The 25,892-nt window shown below is 34.1% G+C and overlaps 1 protein-coding gene across 2 annotated transcripts in view; it reads right to left on the bottom strand.

The window, feature by feature from the left end:
• LOC148943454 (cytochrome c oxidase associated subunit FA4L3-like) overlaps window positions 1-25,892 on the bottom strand; it is a 153,756-nt gene that overhangs the window by 102,464 nt on the left and 25,400 nt on the right. For both annotated transcript variants that reach the window (XM_089101681.1, XM_089101682.1), the window contains exon 2: window positions 24,634-24,709. In XM_089101681.1, coding sequence (XP_088957807.1) covers window positions 24,634-24,708 — 75 coding nt within the window. In that variant the 5' untranslated portion in view covers window position 24,709. The remainder of the gene's footprint in view (window positions 1-24,633; window positions 24,710-25,892) is intronic.

Raw genomic sequence — 25,892 nt, 5'->3', positions numbered from 1 at the left:
TTATAATGGGAGAGATAGAGAATGATCATACTGCTAATTCTATAAACTGTGAACTAAACGAAGTAGTGTATGTGACCGAAATCTGGTATTTTTGTGAATTTCTATACGCTGTCTATTAAAAAGGATTTTATCCCTATTTGAACTTTTATTTTATAGACTATTGCTTTTTCATATAATTAATAATTTTATTTTTATTCAATGTATTTTTAAGGGTTGTATCAAATACCTAGTGTTTCACGATAGCCTTCATGGCATCTTGAAATATGAATCTGTATGGCTCTTTATGTAATCCCGTAGAACCTTTCACACTATCATAAGATCGTCAATCGGAAAGGGGACGTCCCCCATAGATTTTTGCCCCCCTCCCTATATTTTGATAAACACTTTTTTTGCTTTTGCGTTAAAAAAAAACTGACCTTCCTAGATTTTGAATAATATATCCACCCCAGTACATTTTTGTGAATTGGTACCACTGCACTTTATTCTATGTAATCTTACGGGGTAAATTTTGTCTAACGTAGGCAGTGTCAAGCAGACGAGCCCTATTAGAATTTTAGTTGATATAAGTTCATGCTGAATTATGTAAGTAAATTCGGCAGTAACGAAATGGAATTTCTGGATAAGCAATTAATAAATTTTGAAAACAAATTATAAAAAATCTCCCAGAAAGCTTATCACAGTTTATCAGAGCTTAATTTCTATATCCTTTCCCCATTTCTAATTTTGACAAAAAATTTTTGACAGTTTTAAAGATTTCAGACGATGATTTCATGGATTTCTGCTTCAGTCTAGTATAAAAGGACCTGTGAAACATCATTTTAACTTAACCACTTAGCATAGAAAACTACAAATATAGCGTGAAAGCAACTTTGAACCGATGGACAAAACATTCCAGCTTGAGATTCAACCTTAGTGTAAATAAATTAATATTTCTTTTAGCATGTTTTATATTCGATGTTAATGTTCAGGTCAAGTTATTAGCAGGTTAAAATGTTGGAGAATTTACTGGCAAAACTTGAAATCAACAAAGTACACCGCATCTCGGGAGTCTCTTGGGCAATCCAAGGTGTTTTCACTTGATACCAATATCAAACTGAGTCAAAACTTCGGTAGTCCATATTTAGCAATAATGGTAGTCCATATTTATTCCATACTACTTTCTATGCAGGGACGTATATAAACCCTTATATGTATTGGGGATCATCTCCCACCAAATCCTAATTTTTGGGCATTTTTGGTTCACATTTAATAAAAAAAACAAGTTTTTTCAATTGAAAGTAAGGAGCAACATTGAAACTTAAAATTAACAAAAATTATGAATATGAGGGGGTTACTCCTCCAAAATACCTCGCTCTGCGCTGAAGTTTTTCAGTACTTTAAAAAAAACTTCTTATTCTAACTAAACGAACAGTGTTTCAGGAGTTGTTCTTAAAGAATTGGGACAGTGTTTAAATTTAGCGTAAAGAGCGAGGTGTTTTGGAGAAGTAACCCCCCTCATATACGTAATAATTTTATTCGTTTTAAGTTTTAATGTTGCTCCTTACTTTCAGTTGAAAAAACTTGTTTTTTTATTTAATTTCGGATTGTGTAAATAATTCCAGGAAATCTGCCCACTCCTCCACGGAAAAATTTCTCCCCAAGGATTTATTCTCTAGACAATTGAATCCTGGTGAAAAGTTACCCTGGACAATTACCCTTAACATCTCCATGTGTAAAATTGAGTCGGCAATGAAAAAGGAAGACATAAGAAGAATTTCGTATAGGAATTCTAGCAAATTTCCCCAGTGTAAAATGTCCCCTGAAAAATTTACCCCCTGGAAACTTACCTCTCCATGGAAAATAATCAACGTGGAAAATCCCCCCCCCCCTCAAGAAATTTATGCATACTTCCCAGTAACAAATACTATATGCAAACAATGGGCAAATTTTGTAACTTAGACCTTTCCCCAGGGGCTGTGGGAAGGTCGGGATATCCCCAAAGTTATAGTTATTCGGCCTTTAAACTAGGCTGAACAAAATCGCTATCTAGAAATTTTGAGAAAGAAGGAGCGCGGGAGGGGGCCTAGTTGTCCTCCAATTTTTTTTTTCACTTAAAAAAGGCACTAGAACTTTTAATTTTCTTTCGAATGAGTCCTTTCGTGATATTCTAGGAGCACTGGGTCGATACGATCACCCCTGGAAGAAAAGAGTCAAAAAACACGCATCTCTGATCTTCCTTTATACGCTGAATCTGATGGTGTGATTTTCATTAACATTCTGTGACTTTTAGGGAGTGTTACTCCTTTTTTCAAGAATCAGGCAAATTTTCTCAGTCTCGTAACTTTTGATGGGTAAGATTTTATTTCACTTAAAAAAGGCATTGGAAATTAAATGACTAGTGTTCTTTTTAATACTCGAAAGTGATTGGAAGGCAACTAACACCCCTTCCACGCCCACCATTTCCCCAAACACATCGAAATCAAAATTTTGAGATAGCCATTTTGTTCAATGTAGTTGAAAATTCTGGAAATTATATCTTTGAGCAGGACCACCACCCCCACCGAATATCCAGGGCAAGGGTAATAAGTTATGACCTGGAGGCACGCATAGTTCTTATGGACGTTCAACTAGTGTAATCTTCAGAGGTGTAATTTCATTAAACACTGAAGGTTCTCTTTTACTCTTTAAGCGTCAAAAGATATTGAAGGGCAACCAGCCCCCCCCCCACTCGCTCTTTTTTCCCAAATGCATCCGATAAAAATTTTGAGACAGCTATTTTGTTAAAAATAATTCAAAGAGCATGTAACAAAAACTCCAGTGTCGACACAACCCCCTCGGGCCCGGGGGCAGGCGTTGTAAGTTATGCCCTGGGGGTATATATGGTTCTTATGGGAGGGATGCTCGTATAACCGTCGAAGATGGCTCATTTGATTAGAAATTAAAAGTTCTATTTCACTTTTTAAGAGTCAAAAGAGATTGGAGGTCACCTAGCCCCCGCCTCCATGCCTTTTTGTCTCAAACCTATCTGATAAGAACTTTGAGATAGCCATTTAAAAAAAAAATAGTTCAAAGACCATATAACGAAAACTCCAAAGTCAACCCAGCCTCCCAGGGTCCGCGGGCAGGATTTGTAAGTTACGCCCTGGAGGAATATATGGTTCTTATGGAAGTGATGCTCCTAAAAACTTCAGAGAGGGATTATTTGATTCTAAACTAAAAGTTCTAGTTCATTTTTTTAAAGTCAAAAGAGATAGGAAGGTAACTAGCCCTTCTCCACGCCCCTTTTTTCCCGAATGCATCGGATAAAAATTTTGAGATAGCCATTAAGTTTAAAATTGTTCAAAAGTCAGATAAAAATAACTCAGGTGTCGACACAACCCCCCGGGGCCCGGAGACAGGCGTTGTAAATTATGCTCTGGGGCATATGTTGTTCATATGAGAGGGATGCTCGTATAAAGTTCAGAGAGGGTTCATTTAATTGGATATTGAAAGTTCGAGCTCACTTTTTAATAGTCAAAAGAGATCCGAGGGCGGCTAATAGATTATGCCCTGGGGCATATATGCTTCTTATGAAAGGGATGTTCATTTAAACTTCAGAGGGCTCATTTGATTAGAAATTGAAAGTTCGAGTTCACTTTTTAAAAGTCAAAAGAGATCCGAGGGCAACTATCCCCCCCCCACGCCTTCTTTTTCCATGCCCATCTGATGAAAATTTTGAGATAGACATTTTGTTAAAAAAAAACTAGTTCAAAAGTCGGATAAGAAAAACTCCGGTGTCAATACAACCCCCCAGGGCGCGGGGGAAGGCGTTCTAGGTTATGCCCTAAAGGCATGGATGGTTCTTATGAAAGGGATGCTCATATAAACTTCATAGGGGACTCATTTGATTGGAAATTGAAAGTTCTAGTTCACTTTTTAAGAGTCAAGTGAGTTTAGCCCCCCCCCCCCCCGGTCCTTTTTCACCCAAACCCATCCGCTATAAATTTTGAGATAGTCAGTTTTTTTTAACTGTTCAAAAATTAGATAACAAAAACTCCGGTGTCAGCACAACCCCCAGGGCCTGGGGGTAGGTGTTGTAAGTGTTGTCCTGGGGGCGCATATGGTTCTTATAAGAGGGATGCTCGTATAAACTTCATAGAGGGCTCATTTGATTTGAAATTGAAAGTTCTAGTTCAGTTGTAAGAATCAAAAGAGATCAGAGGGCAATTATCCCCCCCCCTATGCCCCTTTTCCTCCATATGCATCCGATGAAAAATTTTGAGATAGCCATTTCGTTAAAAATAGTTCAAAGGTCAGATAACAAAGGCTCCGGTGTCGACACCATCCCCCAGGGCCCGGGGGGCAGGCGTTGTAAGCTATGTCCTGGGGCCATCTATGGTTCTTATGAAGGGGATGCTCGTATAAACTTCAGAGAGGGTTTATTTGAATGGAAATTACAAGTTTTTCTGAGTAAAAAAGATCAGAGGGCAACTAGCCCCTCCCAAGCTCCACGCATTTGAGTTTATCGGATGGATAAACCCATCCGATAAAAATTTGAGGTGACCATTTTATCAAAAATAGTTCAAACATCAGATATTAAAACTCTGGGGTCGACACAAACCCCCAGGGCCCAGGAACAGGCGTTGTAAGTTATACTCTGAGGATATATATGGTTCTTATAGAAGGGATGCTCGTATAAACATCAGAGAGGGCTCATTTGATTGAAAATAGAAAGTTCTAGTTCACTTTTAAAGAGTCAAGAGATACCGATGGGTAATTAGCCCCCCACGGCCTTTTTCCCCAAACCCATCCCATAAAAATTTTGAGATAGCCATTTTGCTAAAAATAATTCAAACATTAGATAGTATAAACTTCGAGGTTGACACAAACCCATTTTTTCACTTTGATATTGTTACTTTAATACTAGTTTTGATACTTTGATGAACATTTGATTTTTTTAAGTTTGATTTGGAAGTAAGGAATTTTTAAAAAATTGAACCATTTTGCAATCAAAAACGAACAAAATTAATAAAAAAAAATTCCCGAAAAATAAGTTTTTCAAAGAAAAGTAAAGGCCATTTTAAACTTGAGCTCAGCAGATCAAATACCTGTTTCAAAAAAATTCAAACGTAAAACGACCAAATATTACTATTAAAGAATAAATGAAACCCAATACAAACATAAATTATATAAACAATATTAGCAAAAAACATATAACGAGTAATAATATAAATTAATAAATAGATCTTAAAGGTAGTAATGCTTAGATTGAATATGAAAATCAAGCTCAAAACGAAAAAAATACTTTGCTATTGAAGTATAAATGAAACTTACGACGAGCAGAAATTAAATAAACAATCTATGCAAACAAACATACAATAGATATTAATGTAAATGAATTAATAAATCTTAAAAACGAGTGAAACTTAAATTGAATGTGCAAATCAAGCTTTAAACGAACAAAAATCACTACAAACAAGCGTTTGGGTATCGCCTCCTTCTCTCACTATAAAATTCCAAAACCTACTGCGTCATTGGCGATCTAATGAAAAATATATGCGTTTAGAATAGTCTTAGAAAATACGAATAACATCAAACTAAATAGTTGATACATAATTATATTAGTTTGTAAAAGATTCGTCAGTTTAAGAATTTATTTCACTCTAATTTAATTTTTATTGCTGAAAGAACTGGAAAGAAAATGTTTGTCATATAATTCGTTTTCAGTTAAGTGCTAATGACGCAGTAGGCCTTTGGTTTTTATTTACAGTTAAGGAAGGGGGCAGTATCCAAACTCTTGTTTGTAGTAAAACTATATTCGTCTTGAACAACTTTAGAAAGGGCTAAAAAGATAAATTGAATGTTTGATGTATAATGATATTAATTGCTGAAAGCTCATCAGTTCAAAATTTTACTATAATTTTACTCAACACCTCGCTCTTTACGCTTAAGTTTGACTCACAACTCTTTTAAAACAATAAAAAACTTTAGAGTAAAGAGCAAGGCGTTGAGGTGGGGACAGTCTTTTTAAGTTTCAATGTCGCTTCTTACTTTCAGTTAAAAAAAAAACTTTTTTATTTAATTTCTGAAGATTTTCAAATTAATGCAGGTTTTGATTTTGGCTCGCTGTACACGAATAATTAAAACGAAATTTGTATATTGATTAATTTTTTTTTTGGCTAAATGGCTTTCTCGAAAGTTGTTTAATTTTATTTACGAACGTTTTTACTAGTAATAACTGTACGTAACTTACGAATTAACTTACGTAACGAACTTCTATATTCATACATTTTTAGTACATATAATAGCGGGTTCGCCCCCTAGTCAATACCCATGATATTTTAACATTTTAAAACTTTTGACCTTCCAAGCTCGGAAGCGGAGAGGGCAGGGGGTATAGCACCACTCTTTGTTTCCCAACTGACATCAAATCAAATTTGCAGTCTTTGCAAATCCACATTAAAGGAAATTTTGCCAATTTTGTGGGAGTTGGTAACAAGGCTCTTAGTGCACTGGTAACTGAGTTGTTGGCATAATGTTGGGAATTGGCATACTGGTAACAGGGTTGCCAATGAGACACTTGTCTAAAGGGCACTTTTCTTGATGCTCCCAATTTTACTTACAGACAAAAATTACCTCCAAACTGTAGTTTAAGGAAGGCTTTGATTAAATTTGAGTGTACAAAATCAGATGCCTCATTATTTATCTTATTAAACGAGAAATAACTGTATATATTAAGCGTAAATATATATTTTTCTGAAAATTGGAAAACTAACATTTTCCGATGTGAAAAAACGGTCTATTTAGGTAAGATTTGCTTAGAGCCGTAATTCCCAACATGTGGGTGGGGGGGGTGAACCCTTCGGCTAATCATGATCTAGAGCCTTAAGGTTGGGAAAAAAACATTTTCCGTGTGAATGGCGTCACATTCATATGTTTTTATAGAGCAAAAAAGACGATAGTATTGCAATGACGTCATGCATTGTATTAAAGGTGTTTGATATTAACAAAAGTTTAGTATAATTAGTATATTATACTAACAAAACTATAAAATATGCCTAGAGGACGACACGAAAAAAAGATACCATGTTAATGGTGATTTAAGCTTCCTTCTAGTGAATATGCGCAAAATTTTTAGCAACAAAATTCAAATTTCACAAGGGGCATCAGGATTGTAGAAATGCCTAGGTGGGGCTCGGCCCAAAACAGGGGTGGATCCAGGGCTTTTTTAGGGGGGGAAATGGGTTGATCCGATAAACTTGCGTTAGGAGCAAGTTTAATTAGCGCAATCTTGCGTTAATTAAGTAAATTACACTACTTTAGACTACGTTAGGAGGGAGCGCCCCCTCTCCTGGATCCGCCACTGGCCCAAAATAGGTTGGGAACCACTGGTTTAGAGCATAAATTTGTGAAGAACAACTTTCACATTAATGATGTGACCTTCATATACGTGTCTTATCATTATTTTCCTTTATTAGTATTTATAGGCCTACTTAGCGCATTGGTTGTGGCATCGCTCTTCTAATCTGAAGACAGTAGTCGAATTTTTCACTGCTGTTTTTTTCAGGCAGATTTTTCCAAAATTTGTCACATGACTGATACCACAAATACTTGTAATAGTTATAATACATTCTGCTGAAAAGGTTTTATGTAAAATCCAAGATCTTTAACTTGTGATCTGCTGTGTAAATAATAGTAATTCACATTAATGACCCTTATGGTTCTCAATTTTAAGAAAAACGCTGCAATTTAATTATACTAATAATTAATAGTAATTAACTATTTAGTAGTAATAATTATTATAACAGTAATTAAATAGTTTTTAAATAATAATAATTCACATTAATGACCCTTATGGTTCTCAATTTTAAAAAGCATATTGCAATTTAATGATAATAATAATTAAAAGTAAATTAATTATTTAATTAATAACAACTATTATAATAGTAATAATTATTATAATAGTAATTAAATAGTATTTAAATTATAGTAATTCACATTAATGACCCGTATTATTCTCAATTTTAAAAAGCACATTGCAATTTAATAATACTAATAATTAATAGTAATTAATTATTTAAATAATAGTAATTATTATATGATTATTACAATAGTAATTAAATAGTATATAAATCATAGTAATTCACATTAATGACCCTTGTGGTTCTCAATTTTAAAAAGCACATTGCAATTTAATAATAGTAATTAATTATTTATATAATAGTAATTCATATTAATGATCCTTATCGTTCTCAATTTTAAAAAGCACATTGCAATTTAATAATAGTAATAATTGTTATAATAGTAATTAAATAGTATTTAAATAATAATAATTCATATTAATGACCCTTGTGGTTCTCAATTTTAAAAAGCACACTGCAATTTAATTTAAAATCTGTTCCGACAGACCAGGTGGCTTTAGCGACCCAAAATTTTTGAATCGAAATTTATTGCTTGTTAAACAATAAAATTTACGTCTTTTTAATTAGGGTGCAGGAATATGCCTATTGTAAAAACAATTGTTTTATGGTAAGGCAAGAATCAATTCTGATTCAAATGGAATTTATTTGTGTTTCAAGCTGTTTTTTTTTTTGTGACAATAGACCCAAATGATTTAGTCTGGTCTTTCAAAGAAATTAGAAAACAAGCAAGTTATGCAATAGGGTTTCGATACTCAGAGACGTTCCAGCTTTGACAAAAGTTATTAATATTTGATAAAAATTTAATGTGTAATTCCAGGTAAAAGCGAATTAACTGCTGGAACGTTAGAAAACAAGACTCGTACTGATTTTTGTATTTAATTTTTGGAATATGGTTAACTAGCAACTTTAGGGTATTAATTTCTGCCTAATCGTCGTCACCAGGGGAAAATTGACGTAAATGACCAAATATATGCAAATTATGAGTATTAACACTCATAGTTTTTATAATCTACTCATCAAGATTGCTCAAACTTTAATAATCATTATAATGCGTTAATTCGTTAATAATTAGTTTTGTTAATAACGTTAATAATAACGTTAAAAAAACGTTAATTCGTTACTAATTAACGCATTATAAATGCGTTAATTCGTTACTAATTAACGCATTATAAATGCGTTAATTAGTTAATAATTCGTTCCGGGGCTTGCAGTTAATTTACATTAAATTTAAAATAAATACGCGTGAAAAAAAATTAAAATAAATATATTTAATAATTTTTTTTAATAAATACGTATAAAAAAAAAATTCTGCTTGGAAAGTACTGTGAGATGTCAGCTCTGGTGAAATGGAACACCGTTTGTGAAATATGCGTGTTTTGATCTTTCAAAGGAATGAGTAAGAAAATAACTGTAAAAACAATAGCCATAGTTTGGCTGCCACCCAAGGAAGTAGGGTCGCCCAGTCTCTGCCACCTGAATTTTATCTCACAATATCACCTGTTCCACCACAGGGGCTTCATTTCCTTGAAACTACTGCCAAGGGTGTATGTATCATACACCCTTTGGGGTACAAAAGTTTCGAAAGTAGGTGACTCCTGGCTCAAACTTTTCTGGCAGAGTTACGTTTTTTTTTTAAACAATTTGTTATTTCAAAGAAATAAATGAAAAACATTTTTGTTTTATCTTTCCTTCTTTTTCCTTTTTTTTGTCGAAAAGGAGGCGTGAAGAAATGCAGAAAAAATTGTCTACTAGAGTTATAAGAAAGGTAGCCTACTTAATTTTTTTTCTTTTTTTCCTAAGACACAACTCAGTCGTTACAGCTAAAAACAAATTAAGCGTTCTGGGGCTTTATTTTGCATCCAACATTTTTTGTATTGGATTTTTATTTAGCATCAATAAAAGAATTAGATTCAAACAGGTTTTGAGAAATTTCGCTTTATTCTACAAAGTTGCAAGGGATACAATCCTGAAAAAAACAGACCAACAGGCCAATTTTGGCTCCAGTAATATTTGGCTTTTGAATTTGCTTCCTTGACTCGTGTATAGGACGGTATATTATCGCAAAAATTGGAGTTAGTTAAAATAAAACACAGTGACCATAATAGATATCCTTAAAACAAAAAATATTTTTTTTATTTGGCAATGGAAAGATTTTTTTTTCATAGTGTACTGGAGATATAACATCCTCTTTCTTGAGAGAAAACTTTTCACTTTTACCCATTAAGAATGCATGAACGCCACAACTGAATGCCTGAAATGCCACTTTTCAGTTAAAATTAAATAAAAAAAATAAGTTTTTTTAACTGAAAGTAAGGAGCGACATTAAAACTTAAAACGAACAGAAATTATTCCGTATATGAAAGGAGCTGTCCCCTCCTCAACGCCTCGTTCTTTACGCTAAAGTTTGACTCTTGCTCATAACCCTATTTTTTAAACAATAAAAAACTTTAGCGTAAAGAGCGAGGCGTTGAGGAGGGGACAGCCCCTTTCATATACGGAATAATTTCTGTTCGTTTTAAGTTTTAATGTCGCTCCTTACTTTCAGTTAAAAAAACAAAAGTTTTTCTATTTAATTTCTGAAGTTTTGAAAATTAATGCAGGTTTTGATTTTGGCTCACCGTACATGAATAATTAAAAAGAAATTTGCACATTAATTTTACTTTTTTTGGCTAAATGGCATTCTCGAAAGTTGTTTAATTTTATTTACGAAAGTTTTTATTAGTAATAATTATACGCAACTTACGAATTAACTTACGTAAAGAAGTTCTATATTCGTATATTTTTATTATGTATATTAAGTGGGTTCGCCCCCCTACTCAATACCCCGCTCTTTATGCTAAAGTTCGTTTATTTTTCAATTCTTTAAGAATGACCCCTTAATCACAAAGACCGTTAATTAAAATAAATAGCTCTTATGAAAGTAATAAAAACACTTTAGCGCAAAGAGCGAGGTATTGACTAGGGGGCACATACGTAATATTTTCTGTTCGTTTTAAGTTTTGGTGTTGGAAAGTTTCAGTTGAAAAGTTTTTCAAGTGAAAATTTTTTTTTTTTATATTTTATTTCTGATCGTTTTTTTTAATAATGCTGGGAAATCCAGTGCTTCCTTCATAGCAATGTCCCTTCCCCCATTAAAACTTCTTCTATGGAAAGATCCTCCCGCGGCCCCCCCCCCCCCCAATACCAGAAAAAATTCCCCCTGAAAACGTCTATATACTTCCCAATAACCAATACTCTATGAAAACAATGGGCAAAGTCCATAACTTGCAGCCCTTCCCCTGAGGACTGTGGGGGATTAAGTCATCCTCAAAGATATATTTATTAGATTTTTCGACCGTGCTAAACAAAATGGCTATCTCAAAATTTTGATCGGGTGACTGGGAAAAAAATGAGCTTGGGAGGGGGCCTAGTTGCACTCTACTTTTTGGTCACTTAAAAAGGGCACTAGAACTTTTAATTTTCGTTCGAATGAGCCCTCCCACAGTATTTCAGGACCACTAGGTCGATACGATCACCCCTGGGAAAAAAACAAACAAATAATCATGCACCCGTGATCTTTCTTCTGGCAAAAATTGCAAAATTCCACATTTTTGCGGATACAAGCTTGAAACCTCTACAGCAGGGTTCCTTGATACGCTGAATCTGATAGTATGATTTTTAATAATGTTCTATGAATTTTAGGGGGTTTTCCCCTTTTTTCGGATATCAGGCAAATATACTCAAGCGAGTAACTTTTGATGGGTAAAATTAAACTTAATAAAACTTATATATTTGAAATCAGCATACAAATCTGATTCTTTTGATGTATCTATTGGTATCAAAAACCCGTTTTCTAGAGTTTCGGTTACCATTGAGCCGGGTCGCTCCTTACTTACAGTTCGTTACCACGAACTGTTTGATCCAGTCATCAAACGGTTTTTGATACTTATTTCAGAATATTGAAAAATTTCACCTACGACCAGAGGCGTAACAACAACGAATTATAGTAGCAGTGCAAAACGATTTTTAAAGGTTTTTTTTTACCAGCAAAATAGAAATTCGGCAAAGAATTCAGAAATATATTGCGAAAAAACTATGGATGTTAGATCTAAATGCAGTTAGAAAACGTTAACTGCATTTTTAAGTTCATCCTGAAAAACTGTATTGCGGCACCACAAATACTTTGTGGTGCCGCAACGGTTCGTGGTATTAGCTTACCACGCGTTGATTAGCTTAACTAATTTATTTATCATTTAATTTTATAATTATCTAATTCTGGGTTTTAAAGTAGTTTGTAAAATTTGTATTGACACTCGTATATGTGTTTAAAAGTCAGCGTGGTGGCTTACCGCTTTTAAAAAATTGTCCCACATAGGTGATTTTTAAGGAAAATATAAAAAGAATGGAACAAATTGTAAAAATTAGGAGTTTTAGGAACGGTGGCAAGGCTCTTAATTCCTTCACCCTCTTCCTTCTTCCCCCTGGGCACGTTCCTACATAAACCTTAACAACAGCCAAAAAACTAATGCAACAAAATATATTTCGACACTCACGAATCAAAATAAAGGGAGTTGGTACAACTGATTGCACATGAATAGTATTCACTGAATATGCCGCATTATACAAACAGCAATATCGATGGCTTCATTTCACACCGAGTTCTTAGATACAACAGTTGATTATGTAGGCAGCTGGCAATGTATAGGATATTCGACAGATGTCGTATTTTGTATCCTTTATTTCATACGACCCCATGGAAAGAATAAATCGTAAATTTGATATCATTTCAAATACCTTGATTCATATAGTTCCAGTCCCTTTTTTTAGACTCCACGGCGAGCAAATCATCTACAATAATCCTTACTCTATTTCATTTAGAAGCTTAGCCGACCCTAGTACAGGGGCGTAATTCGCTATGGGGCGGGGGGTGTAACTGCCCCCTCTAGAACCAAGTTTGCCCCCCTGCCCCCCTTCTCGAGAGAAGAGGAGGGAGATAAAAACTGTCATGCCCCCTCCTAAGCACCCCATTATCAGAACACAAAAATTACATCTTAAGAACCTTTACAGAAAAGCTAACGAGAATACGTATATTTTCTTGGTTAATTTTTCCTTTTTTGTTCCATCTTTTTGTTTTATTCGGATTTTCTTATTACTACGTTTTTTGTTCTGTTTTAGCTCTTCTGTCTATTTTTTTTTTTTTTTTAATTGGTAAAGGGTTCCAGACGTGAAACCAAAACATTATGATTTTAATATTTCATGCCCTGTCTTCAATACAAGTTCTGCCCGTTATTATATGATTCTATATTATTATTTTATTTATGAAAGAATAGTAGCTGGGCTTAAGAAATTATGTCAAAATGCTTAAAAAAGGCTCCCTGACACAATTCAAGATCCTACATCTGGTCTTTTTTTTAACGTTTTGAAATTAAGAAAAAACATTTATCCATTTTCATATTCATACCGCTTTACGGAAAAATTACTTTTGAAAAATAAGTCATTTTTTCTTTTCTTTTTTTTTATCTGTCGTGTTTATCAGACAACAAAGAATTCTTAAAATACGAAGAAAAACAAGTCTTGCAATAAATGAAACTGGCTTCGGGGGTTTTCAAATTCCTCGGGTAGACTACAAATCGTCGAATCATCCATTTGATTTTTAGAATTTTATAATTACGAATAGGCCTGGTAAACATGCTTCATCTCTCACATCATGACTTTTTTGCGCTTAGCGGTGTTAAATGGTTTTCACACTACAAACGCCATTTTTAATGCTAAATGGTTGAGTTACGTTAAATTACGAATAGCTTTTCACACTTAAGAAATCCCGGTACTCCTGTATTAAACGTACTCTTATATACTGCAATGGAAACCAGTCATGAAAAACCCGTTTTTGACGGTTAATTCAAGACACCGCTATAGAGTAATGCAATGTATAGCGTGGTTTTCATTGCGTGTATGATATTTAAACTGTTGTTTTTTGGGGTTTAGGGGGGGGGAGGTACCTAGGTTAGTTTAGGTTACGTAATAATATATGCTATGCTTTGCCCCCCCCCCCCTAATGTGCAAATATATGGCCCAAATTTGTTTCTAAACTATTATATATTCATCCTATTTTATTTTATTTCATTAGCATTAACCAAACTAACAGTATATAAAAGAGTACGTTTAATACAGGAGTACCGAAATCCCTTTCAACCTATAGGCTTCGTTAAAAATTCATATAAGTATCAAAATCACCGTCAAAAATCATCACAATTATCAAAAGCAAACTATTCAAATATTAAAAATGTGAAAATCGAGATAGAGGTTGAAACTCTGATAAGGTGTGAAAGGCTTTATAGGAACAATATATTAATTCATTCTAAAATTTGTTACTTGCTCATCCATCAATTCCGTTTTGTTGCGACTTCGTTGACTTCTCCTTAACCTATCATAAAATTACGCAACATAGGATTCAATGTTAACTCGAGTCTAGTGAAAGCTGCCTACGGTACGGTACTGACAAAATCGGACCCACAAGCAGGGTTGCCATCATGGTCAGTTCCTAAAGTACTACAATTGCTCAAATGTGCGTTCTACACAGCGATTTTCGGTGCTACAGTAAAAAAACTGACTGTATTGGTGTTAAAATATAGCTAAATTAGCACTTTCGCGTTATTTTAGCTCTATTTTAGGAACTCTGAGTACGTGCTACGTGCTGCACATAATAAAATAGTGCTAAAATAGCACTTTCGTGCTACTTTCTTGTGGCAACCATGCCCACAAGATTATATGACTCTACTCTTATTTTATGCGAATGTGGGGTCGTGTGAAAGCACCATCATACGTGTTAACTTAAAAAAAAAAAAAAAAAAAAAAAACTGGCTAGGTAAAATTCGCTTGCATACGGAGGCTCCCAAACCAGCCAGTTCTCCAGATTTCAGACCAACCCCTTCTGAAAAATTATACAAATGCTGACTAAATCATAACCATTTACCGAATCTCCTGTCCGGGGCAGAATTCATGACTACTTCCTGTCTTTGTTGTGGTGTCAATTCATCAAAATTTAGGGGAAAGGGAGCTGGGAAAAATTATATTTCTTAACCTTGGGGGATGTATAATCTCGGGGGATAGCCCTTCTCAATTGACGCCACTGCCTTTAATACCACCTATATACAAGGAACAAAGAATCGTCAGTTTGGAAACTGGGTAAATGTCTTGCGAGTCACTTTGATTATTCAAGAAAGACATGCGTTTTCAGTTGTTGGTCCTTGTGACAGGGCCACAAGATTGCTGCACAACAGCGGAAGATCCAGGATTTTTTAGGGGTGGGGGGCAAAATAGGTTAATCCGATAAAAATTATTTTTTTTGGGGGGGGGGGGGCAAAATAGGTTAATCCGATAAACGTTAGGAGCAAGTCCGATAAACGTTGCGTTAGGACCAAGTTTAATTAACGCAAACTTGAGTTAATTAAGTAAATTACACTACTTTAGACTACACTAGGTGGGGGGGTGCGCCCCCCCCCCTCGCCCCCCTGGATTCACCAATGCTGCAGAACATTTTCTAACAGATAAGGATACTTTGGGTCCTCTCAAATCAAGCATGTTTCATCGAATTCAACATTAAGGAAACCTTGCGATTCAGCACTGTCTTATAATAGGTGTCAAATAAAGAGCTGAAATTTTGGAGAATTTTTTGTTGTTGGCAATTTGTGGGAATCCTTGCAATCTTGTCTAAAATAAGTTTATTTATAACTATTTGAATTATTCCCAAATTATTCGAATTATTCCAAATTATTAGAATTTGGAAATTTTATTTATTCCAAAAATGGTTTATTCTAAAACTTTAAGTAGGCTCTATAGCCGCGCTATGGCAAATACTTGCCTTGGGGTAATGCAGATTTAAAAACATATTATATAAGACCAGAACACAATTTGCGCTTTACTGATAACAAAATCCGTTTGAAATGTTTTCACCTTTCTTACTTTCATAAATGAAAAATTATCAAAACCTTAACAAAGAAATGTCAGTATATGTCAATTTAACTGACAATCAACGGTCATTTGTTTTTTTGTTTTTTCAAGTAAAGCGCAAATTGTGTTCTGGTCATGAGAAGGCATAGGGGTTATCAGCACTACTCATGTTAATTTTTGCTCGTTTTGAGTTTGAATCGGCTATTCAAACCTCGGCTATCTGTTGTAATTTCTGTTCGTTTTGAGTTTCATTCATTTATTGATAGTGATTTGTGGTAGTTTTACGCTTGGAAGATTATTTGACTTTATTTTTGTTCATTCTTGGCTTAGAGGAGCTCTTTACTTTTCTTTGAAAAACGTGTCTTGTGGAAAAAGTTTTTAAAATCAATGTAAATAAAGAATTTATATCGGATGTTTATAGAACTACGAATGACTCGTTAGTAGACGTGACTGACCGGATTTATGGTAAAGAAATACAGTAACAATTCATAGGTTAAATTAATTCTAGTGCAACGGGAATGATACGCTACGCCTCGTGGTTCCGCTAGTTGAGTCGTTAAACTTTCCAGCACAATGGATTCTCAGCTATTGACATCAGAGACACTTAATCACGGTCCGTCAAATTGTATAATTACCCAAAGGGTCTTCTTTTGTCGTTGACAAAATTTTGTCTTTTCATCTGCTGTGAGGTATGTTTCCCTTTTAAGAGTTTACTAGGCTTTAAAAGGTCTTTGTTAGAATGAAAATAAATATTGGAATCTTGAAATTCGAAATTAATGAATCGAAGAGAAGAAATGTGCCAATGTCATTTTTACTAGTGTTTGCCTTTACTAGGTTGCTTTAAGAACTGAGCAGTCTGAGAAATCAAACTGGGGAAGGGGGCATACAGTTGCTGGTTTAGCCTCTCTTGATTAACGCCTCCCTGTCTTCCTAAATGTTAAGACCAAATTTTTGCAAAAATTTCATTTGTTAACAAACTTTGAATACAAACTATCACAAAAAACATTAAAACTAATCAAGTTCTGTCTACTTACTTTTATTTTCAAGTAATGGTGATGAAAATAAAGAAAAATAAAAATTTCGGATATAATTGGCTTATACTTAGTGCCATTTGTGCCGTCTAGTTTACTTTGATAAAATCTCAAAAATTCCAAAAAAAAATGATTGTAACCGTTAGACTATTTATTTGAAATTTTGTGCCTCTAAAATTTCTGCACCCGGAGCAAGTGCCCCCTCTGTCTCCCTTCCGCCTAGAGCGACCTTTGGGGGCATAACCAAGGAAAGAACTTCTACAAATCTATTATCATTGACAATTTATATTTATAAGATACCTGGACAGTTCTGGACACATGGGGAGAACAACAGATTCCCGTGTGATATTGGCCCATAGGACTCCCGAAAAAAGGGCATAAAACCTATTCAGGCATTGCTTGTCCCTAAAATGTTTGTCCTACTCCCCCTATAAGCCGGTCCTCCTTGTATCTTTCCCTAAGTTCTTACAGAAGGAGTGGGAGGTAAAAAGCGGCATTCTCCCCTACCTCCTAAAAGACGAAAGATATTTAAAAATTTTAAGTGTGTGTGTTAATTCTGAATCTATTCCACCAGCTGAATTTTCCTTCACCCAAAGAATGCTTCAGCCTTTCACCTCCAATTAGGAGAACTTTTCTTTAAATATAGCCAGAAAGACCCCTAAGCAAGTTCTTGGAATTTTTGGCTTATATTCAATTTTTAAAACACTAGACTCCCAATGTCTGTTTGCTCATTTCCCTTTTGGTAATTTTGGATCTATGTAGATTATATTGGAAATGGATAGACTAATTTGTTATGAACAAGTGAAACGACAGACACTAAATTTTCGGCTGTAAATGCTGTGCCCACATTTTCGGCTGTGCCCACATTTTCGGCAATGCTGTGCCACATTTTCGGTTTTCGGCTGTGCCCACATTTTCTTATCAATTTTTTGTGTAATATGTTTATTTTTCGCACCTTCCTTTTTAAGTAGCCAGCTTTCACTACTAAAAATGTTGTTCCTGTGTTATATTCAGCAACGATATATTGAATACTGTGGCGTCCATACGCGAAAATCTAGGGGGGGGGATTTTATTTTTTTTAATCTAATGTCAGTGACTTTTCTTATACTGGTTTATTTTATCTGAATGGCGACGGAGGAAAAAGCTTTTTATTCTCTACTAACTGTTTTGAGCCAAATGTAATAACTGTTCCTGTAGACAGCTGGATATTTCTAACAACAATTTTAGAGTAAAAAAATAAGTTCAGGACTAAAATGTTTATTTTCAGCCATTACAGCAAGCCTAGAGATGTGGATAAGACATAATAGCTCTGCAAAAATCATTAGCCCTAATTGTCAAATTTGATTAATTATACGAATTTTTATTGCTATTTTTTTTAATTCCGCTAGATTTTACCAAATTTCTTCACCAAACTGGGCAAATTTCATTTAATTTCATTTGCTAGATTTAATTCTAGCCAGTTCAATTGGTAGAAACTAACCTAACTTCAAAGTACTAAACCATTGAATGGTCCTACCTGGTGACCAAATTAATTACAAAAATAAGTATTCAAATGGCCACTGCATCCGCTGGATTTAAAGGCAGTTTTTTTTATTTTTTTTTTATCTTATTTTTATTTATTTTCTTATGAGTAAGGTCTTCTTCTGGTATTGGTAACAGAAGAAGAGGACGCCTCAAAAATACCATACGACGCAGCTACCGGGCTGACCTCACAAACCTCAATGCCTTAATCCAACCTGAATGGGAAGATGTCTGGGTAGCCGAAGCGATTAAAGACGACTGGCGACTCTTCTTGGGTGCCCTAGGCGCCTCTGGAGGCACAGGAGGATTTAAGGTTAAAGGTAAGATATACGCAAAGAAACGCTTTGAATCTACTAATTAAAAAAAAAAAACGATGTTTTTTGGCAACCATACCTTTTCCCAGACTTAACAAACCACCTGAAGTATTTACGCAAGCCAGGGACGTGCGAAGAGGAAAGAAGATTACCCTAAACTATCCAATTCCTGACCACTTATTATTTAAATAGCCATATAGAACTTCCCCCCCCCTCCTTGCGTTTATGCTTGAAATAATGTAGGCCTGGCCTATAGAACTATTTTTACTAGTCCCTTATTTTAGAGTTTTCAAAGATTTTTGGTAGAATAGTGAAAATTTTTCTGTTTCAGCTTTTTCTGTTTTCTGTTACTTTTTCTGTTAAATATTTATAGCCCTTTTACTGTTAGCAAGAATCACCTTATTTTACACGTACATTTTCCAAATTATGCTCATATGCCAAAGCTGTGTAACAAAATTCTAGCTTTTTGTTCTTTTCCAACCCGCTTATATTCTAATTCTGAAGCTGGAAAATCTATGGTTGGCTAATTTGCAAAAAGGGAAGGGCACAAAATGAATAATTAAATTAGTAAAATTAAAATTCTAGAAAAGTTTTGAAACAAACGTGGCAAACACGTCTGGATCACTGGAATAAAATACAGTCTTGAGATTTAGCGTAATTATTTGAGGATATCAGCTTATATTTAAAGCAAACACTAAACGAAGATATTACTAACTGTATCCTCGAGAAAAAAGAAAAATAGGGCCATCTTACATGAATTCAAAATAATCTAGATGGCAATGTGCACAAAACAAAATATCGACGATGTTTTACACATGAACTATATCTGGCAATAGGAACTTGCGAAACTTGAAAGGGCTAGAAATAAATAATTATCCGATATTGATAATTTACTTTTCTGGTGATATGATTTGATAATTGGAGCTATATAAACATGAGTTCGGCGAGAAACAGCAAATCAATAGGGATTAACTGCTATTGTGATCCTAAACTGTGGTATAGTCGATACTGCTTGCCCGTTGTTCTTGCTTATACCAAGGCCATACCCAGGATTTTTTTTCGGAGGGGGTTTTACTCAAAAAATAATTTCGCGGGAGGGGGGGGGGTTCAAACCGGGTAAGCCCCCCCCCTGGATACGGCCCTGGCTTATACAGCAACTTATCTGGATTGACACATCGACTAATAATTTCAAAATGCCCTATCATAATGGCCCATAATCATAGCTTAAAGAGGCATTTGATTAATACAATTATGGGAAGGTTAACCTTATTCCTAATGAAAGCAGAAAAGCTAGAAAACGATTGGAAATAAAAATTTGTTAAGTAAATAATAAAGTATATCTTCGCGGTGTAGCAAAAACAAAAAATCTTTATTTGAAGTAACAATACTATCAAAATAACAACATTTTATACCCTCCTGGACCCATCTTAAGGTCTATTCTGACTTAATTAGGTCTAAAGTGAGATATAGTCAATTGTGTTTGCCCATTGTCCATCTTTATGAAAAAAAACTTAGTTGGATTGACGCACTGAATGCCCGATCATAATTACAAGCTATAGCCGTAGAATAAAAAAAAGGATTGGTTAATTTTTTTGCCTGGTGGTTGACCTTGTTCCTAATGAAAAAAGGAAATAAAGAAAAAAAAAAAAAAAAAAAAAATTAGAAAATGAATTGAAAGAAAAATTTGTCCGGTAAATAATAAAGTATATCTTTGCCGTTTCACAAAAATTTATATATAAAAAAATTATTGAAGAACATTTCTTTTTGTAAGGACTTAATAACGTTCTAAAATAGAGCTCCTTTATATATTAAAAAAAGTTACAACCAGCAAAAATCATATATTGTGAATTGATATAAGGTCGATTCTGACAAGTATTTGCTAACCTAGGACACTAGCCTAGATTTCTGTTAGTGTGTGCACTTGGACTCTTTGGATTTCAATAGGCAAGTTTATTTTCTATGATTCTCAGTCTCAGGAGGAGACGTATTACGAATGAGATTGATACGCTACCTATTTCTTTCGTTTTATAAATGACATTTAAAAGGGAAGTGAAACTTAATCCTATAGTGGAAATTGAATGTTTGGCGTAAAGAAGAAGAGGAATGTAATAAGAGGGGAAAATGTGTCAAATAAATCAAGAGTTCAATGTATCCGCCTGACAATGCTACTCAACGCTATTTTCTTAATGCCGACATTCCAGGCAAAAGCAGGCAAAGATGACAAATAAATACAGTAATTATAGCTAACCATAGATTTGATTAAAACATTATTACTTAATAAATAGAAATAAAGACAATGTTTTTAAGAATAATATTAAAATAAGAACACAAAATCGATACTCCTTAGGATATGATTTAAAATAGTATGTGTCTAAGGGTTCTTAATGTGTAAGGTGTGAAAAGCTGGTTAAAAACGTAAAACACACGTAAGGCCGTAACAAGGATTTGTTTGGAGGGGGTTTTACTAAAAAAAAATTCGGGGGAGGGAGGTGGGTTACACAAAAAACTTAAAAAACGCATACAAAATTTGTTTATATCCATTTTTGTTACGTTTTTACGAGTTTTTTCAAGCAAATTTATGGTCCTATGTCAATTTTAAATTCTTCTTAAGACCATAGGCAAGTGTGCCTTGTTTGCCTCTTTTTGAATTCTTGATCAGCATGCCTAAGACTCTAGGCAGGCATGCCTTTCCAAAAACTAACCTGACAAGTTTGTGTTCAATAAGAGAGTCATGTATACTCCTGCCATTTACCTGTGCCCCAGCCATTTAAACATTTGCCTCTCAATTACTTTGGACTATCTGTCTTGACTTTTCTCTGTCCTACAGTTACCCAGCCCAGTCTTGACACAACCTATACAACCTATTGTAAAATACTTGATAACTTCAATTCAAGGAGGGGGGGGGGTTCAAACCCCCTAACCCGCCCTCTGGGTACGGTCTTGAACACACGTAAGACAGAAATGTTATACGTCAGAATGGAATTTGATTCTACACCAGGAGGAATTGAGTCTGAAATTGGATTGCATGTTTCTAAGAATGAGTTCAACAGTTTCCACTTTAAGCAGGTTTCAACATGAAGGAAAGGGAGGGGGGTTAAATGTTTACCTTAGATTTTGAAAAGTAGCCTATCTATTTCTCTGATTCTCATTGAAAAGGAAAAAAAAAGCAAAATACCTCACCCCTTGATTTTGGAAAGTTTTTTTGTGTCTTTATTAAAACAATCGAAAAAAAATTTGCTTACTCACATTTTGTGAATTGACTCTGCTGATTTTAAGTTACGTAATTAATTCTGCTGATTTTGATTCTATTTGATTTTGATATTGATTCTGCTGATTTTAGTTACGTAATTAAGTTACTACCTTAAATACGACTCCTTCCAGATTTTGATGTTAATATAAAGTAAAATAGGGTTTTGGGTTTACAAGAAAAAATGGAACATACATTTCATCAGAACATTTGCTACATTTAAGGCATGTTTCTAAAACCATGAAATTAAGGCCACAATAAAGGCCATGAAATCTAACCACTTTTTCTTGTAAACCCAAAACCCTATTTTACTTTATATTAACATCAAAATCTGGAAGGAGTCGTATTTAAGGTAGTAACTTGATTACGTAACTAAAATCAGCAGAATCAATATCAAAATCAAATAGAATCAAATAGAATCAAAATCAGCAGAATAAAGGCCATGTCATCTATAAAACGAAAGAAATCATCATGGAAGCTAAATATATTCTCTTCTTTAGGATAAGTTAGAAATATGATGAAATTATTGCAAATATTACATTATTTAAAGATTCCATAAATCAATTGGATTAAATTATTTTGACTTGAAACACTCTTCGCTCTTTTTGCTTAAATAAAAAAAAAGAAAAAAAAAATCAGGTTGTGTGTTCTTTGTAATGGCTTAAAATTTGATTTAGCAAAAATAGGTAGTGCAACGACCAGCAAAATGTAGTACAATTTAGCTTTCCCTTCCTGACATACACTTGTGGGATAATGTGCTTGGCTAAAAGAGAAAAAAAACACACACAAAAAAAGAAAAAAATAGGTAAACCGGCGTAATTAAAGTACGTCTTTTACTGTTTGCTTGAAATTCGCATAATTTTAAGTTATTATTTTTTTTTCATTATAGTTGTCATCATAATAATAAATATTCCATAGAACACAAAAAGAAAGAAGAGTCTATGTTGGCAGGCCAGGATTTACCAATAGGCCTACTAGGTCCGGGGTTAGGGGCGCACAATGCCAGGGGTGTGATAGATTATCACTGAGTGCCTTTTTTCTTAACGAAAACTGGGCTGCTGTGATTTATCGTCTAAGTGCTAAATGTACTTCGCTGCCTATTCACAGAGAAGTGATTTTAAAACCGTGCCCATTCCGTGCCCATTTCTAATGCCCATTCCGTGCACAGGAATTCCGTGCCCATTTCTAAACTGTCAGATGTCTCCCAAGAATGGCAGCTGAGAGTTTGGTATCAAATCTCCCTTTCATATTTCTTTGCCAATCAATTGGGTTCTGTTGAGTGCTTCCAATACCTCCGAATTTTCGAGAATTTCCCCAAAAATCTCGCAAAGGCGGAGTGGCAAAATCGCTTGGACCTAGAAGTGTCAAAGTTTTTAATCCGACCCTGCATGTCGGGATATTGAATTTTATTTAGAAGAAAAGTTGGAGAGGTTATGGATTCAAGAACCCAAATTAAGGACACTGACTTCTACAGGGTCTGACATGTCCCCCAATTGGGCAATACGCACGTAGCACGTTGTCTTTTGGAACTCTATATTACAATTACTTTGTTTTGGTTTGGAGCCGTTGTATTGCGATGATAAAATTTAAAATATATTATTTATTTAAGTATTTTCCTGTCGTTTTAAGTAAACTAAACATGAATCCTTTTTTTGTTAGTTAAATATCTAGTAAGGAGTAGTTCTAACTACGAAAATGTTTAAAATAAGCACTTATGGATTTAAATATAAACACTTCTTTTTGTAAATATCAAAAATTACTTGGATATTAAAGAGTTTATGTTCTTCGACATATTAGTTCTCTTTGGGGCAGCATTGATGCATTATGGCTCACCCGTGGCGAAAAGAAAAAAAAAAAAAAACTTGCGCCACAGTACCATGCGAAAACAGGACTTCCCTCGTTTTTTCAATTAGGGAACAAAAATGTCTTCAAGAATATTTCAATATTTCAATGATTTCAATAATTCCATTTTTGAGGTCTTTCAGGACTTTTTTGAAATTCTCAAAATTTCTTAACACAATTACTAAGTGCTCTTGAATATGAATGATAATTACTATTTTGAAAATAGTGTTAGGTGAGAAATAATTGTCACTAAACAGATTCTTTAAAAATCAGTCTTTTTTTATTTCGGCTACAAGGGCTTATGGTTTGCTCTCTAGCAGGTTTCAGATTCTGCTGAACCATGATCTCAGAACAGAAAACCAAATAACCCCACATTCTTTTTGCAAGTTGTTGCTTTTGCCCGTTCTTGCTATGTCAAAAAGCCAGTGGAAAGGAAGCCAAACTTGACTGGTGCTTTTGTATGTAATTCTAAGCCAATAAAAAGAATGAAGAGTGTGAGCAACAATATTTTGAGTAAAAATAATTCTGAAAGATACCCCGCGAGGCAGATTCCTGCACATATTTCTGTTCATCCATTTTTATGCTAGGAATTGGTATTTGGACATAATAAGAAAATCAATTGGAAATAGTAATTATTTTTGAATGTTTCGTACATACAAATACTTAAGAAAAAAATAGAATGAAATTTTTCAGTAAGACTAGCTTAAAGAGAGGAAAAGACAGTGAAAAGGAGAAGGAAAAGACAAGAATATTTAGTTAAGCTGCCCAGCTATTTTTTTTTAGTAGAGCTGTCGATTGAATATCTGGAACCAACTGCAAAAAGAAGGAAAAAAGGATTCAAAGGTGACTTATGCGTAAATGGCACTTACCTCGACGCCAGTTCTCTTCAAGAGCTCACGTATTTCACCAGTTTTCTGTGCTCTTAAAACCCGAGTTAATTGCATCCTGCAATGGAATATAAATAGACAAACGATATTTATTGTAAAACCACCGAACAAGGCATTGCTCCTGAAATTGTCTTTCACTCATTATTCGTTATTGATATTTTATTGTTAACTGTTAAGTATTGTTAATGTTATTATTATCAGGAATTATAATCATATTTGTTATTATTAATTTTGTTCCTTCATTTTCGTTTCGACATGCCGAATTATGAAAAACTTCTATCCATTGTACTTATTATCTTAATTTCAGATGTGTTATGATAATCACATATTTCCTACTATTAATTTAAAAAAAACAAAGTTTTTCCGAGGGAAGTAAAGAGCGAAGTTGAAACTTAAAACGGACAAAAATAATTACTTCACAGCCTATTTAAAATATTTATTAATATAACTAGCACAAATAAACGCACTAATTATTTTTCCCTGTGCTTTTATGATTTTACAAAACTACCGCTTTACTGAAAACACAAAAGTCAAGTATAAAAACAGGATTATTGATTTAGGAATCAAAAGTGAATGTGTAGCCTGACAACACTAAACGAATCTATAAAGCTTTTGATAGTCTTACACCATTTGTGACATTAGTAACTTTCAGTATACTATTAAAATTATCTTAAAAACATAAGCGTAAAACTAAATATTTTTTAATAACCGCGAAGTAATTGAACAGCATACAGGAATAATGGATTGATTTATCAAGCAGCATTTTGCTCTCATCAGCTATAATACAAATGGCGAGTCATATACAGTCTTAAATTTTAATAAATATGCTTTAGCATTACTCGAAATGAAGATCAAATAAGACAAAATATGAAATCTGGAAATCCGATTATTTCTCTCTATACAGTAGTGAATTTCAAGCTATGATACAAATTCTACAGCTAGTCTTTAGTCCTACTACTGTCAAGATGGTTTTACTTCTAACTCGTGTGCAAACTAATCATGATATGTCATTTTCAGAACCAAAACGAGAGCCAGTCATTGAACTGAGCCATTGTGCAGAAGTAATACCAAATTAAATGTAAAAAAAATTTAAGAAAATTTTAAACTGCATTGTTGCTTTCTATTAAAAGAGATTGATCCTAAAAGGGATTGATAATATTTTGATTCTATAAAAAGTGTCCTTAATTGGTTTGCTTTTACTGTACCAAAACTCCTATATTATTTTGTGTTTTCAGTATTCG

The sequence above is a fragment of the Artemia sp. Qi Xiang Cuo genome, chromosome 15 (assembly GCF_049724085.1).
Source record: "Artemia sp. Qi Xiang Cuo chromosome 15, ASM4972408v1, whole genome shotgun sequence".
NCBI lineage: Eukaryota > Metazoa > Arthropoda > Branchiopoda > Anostraca > Artemiidae > Artemia > Artemia sp. Qi Xiang Cuo.
The sequence above is the reverse complement of the archived record's forward strand: the minus strand, read 5'-3'. Positions and strand labels throughout refer to the sequence as shown.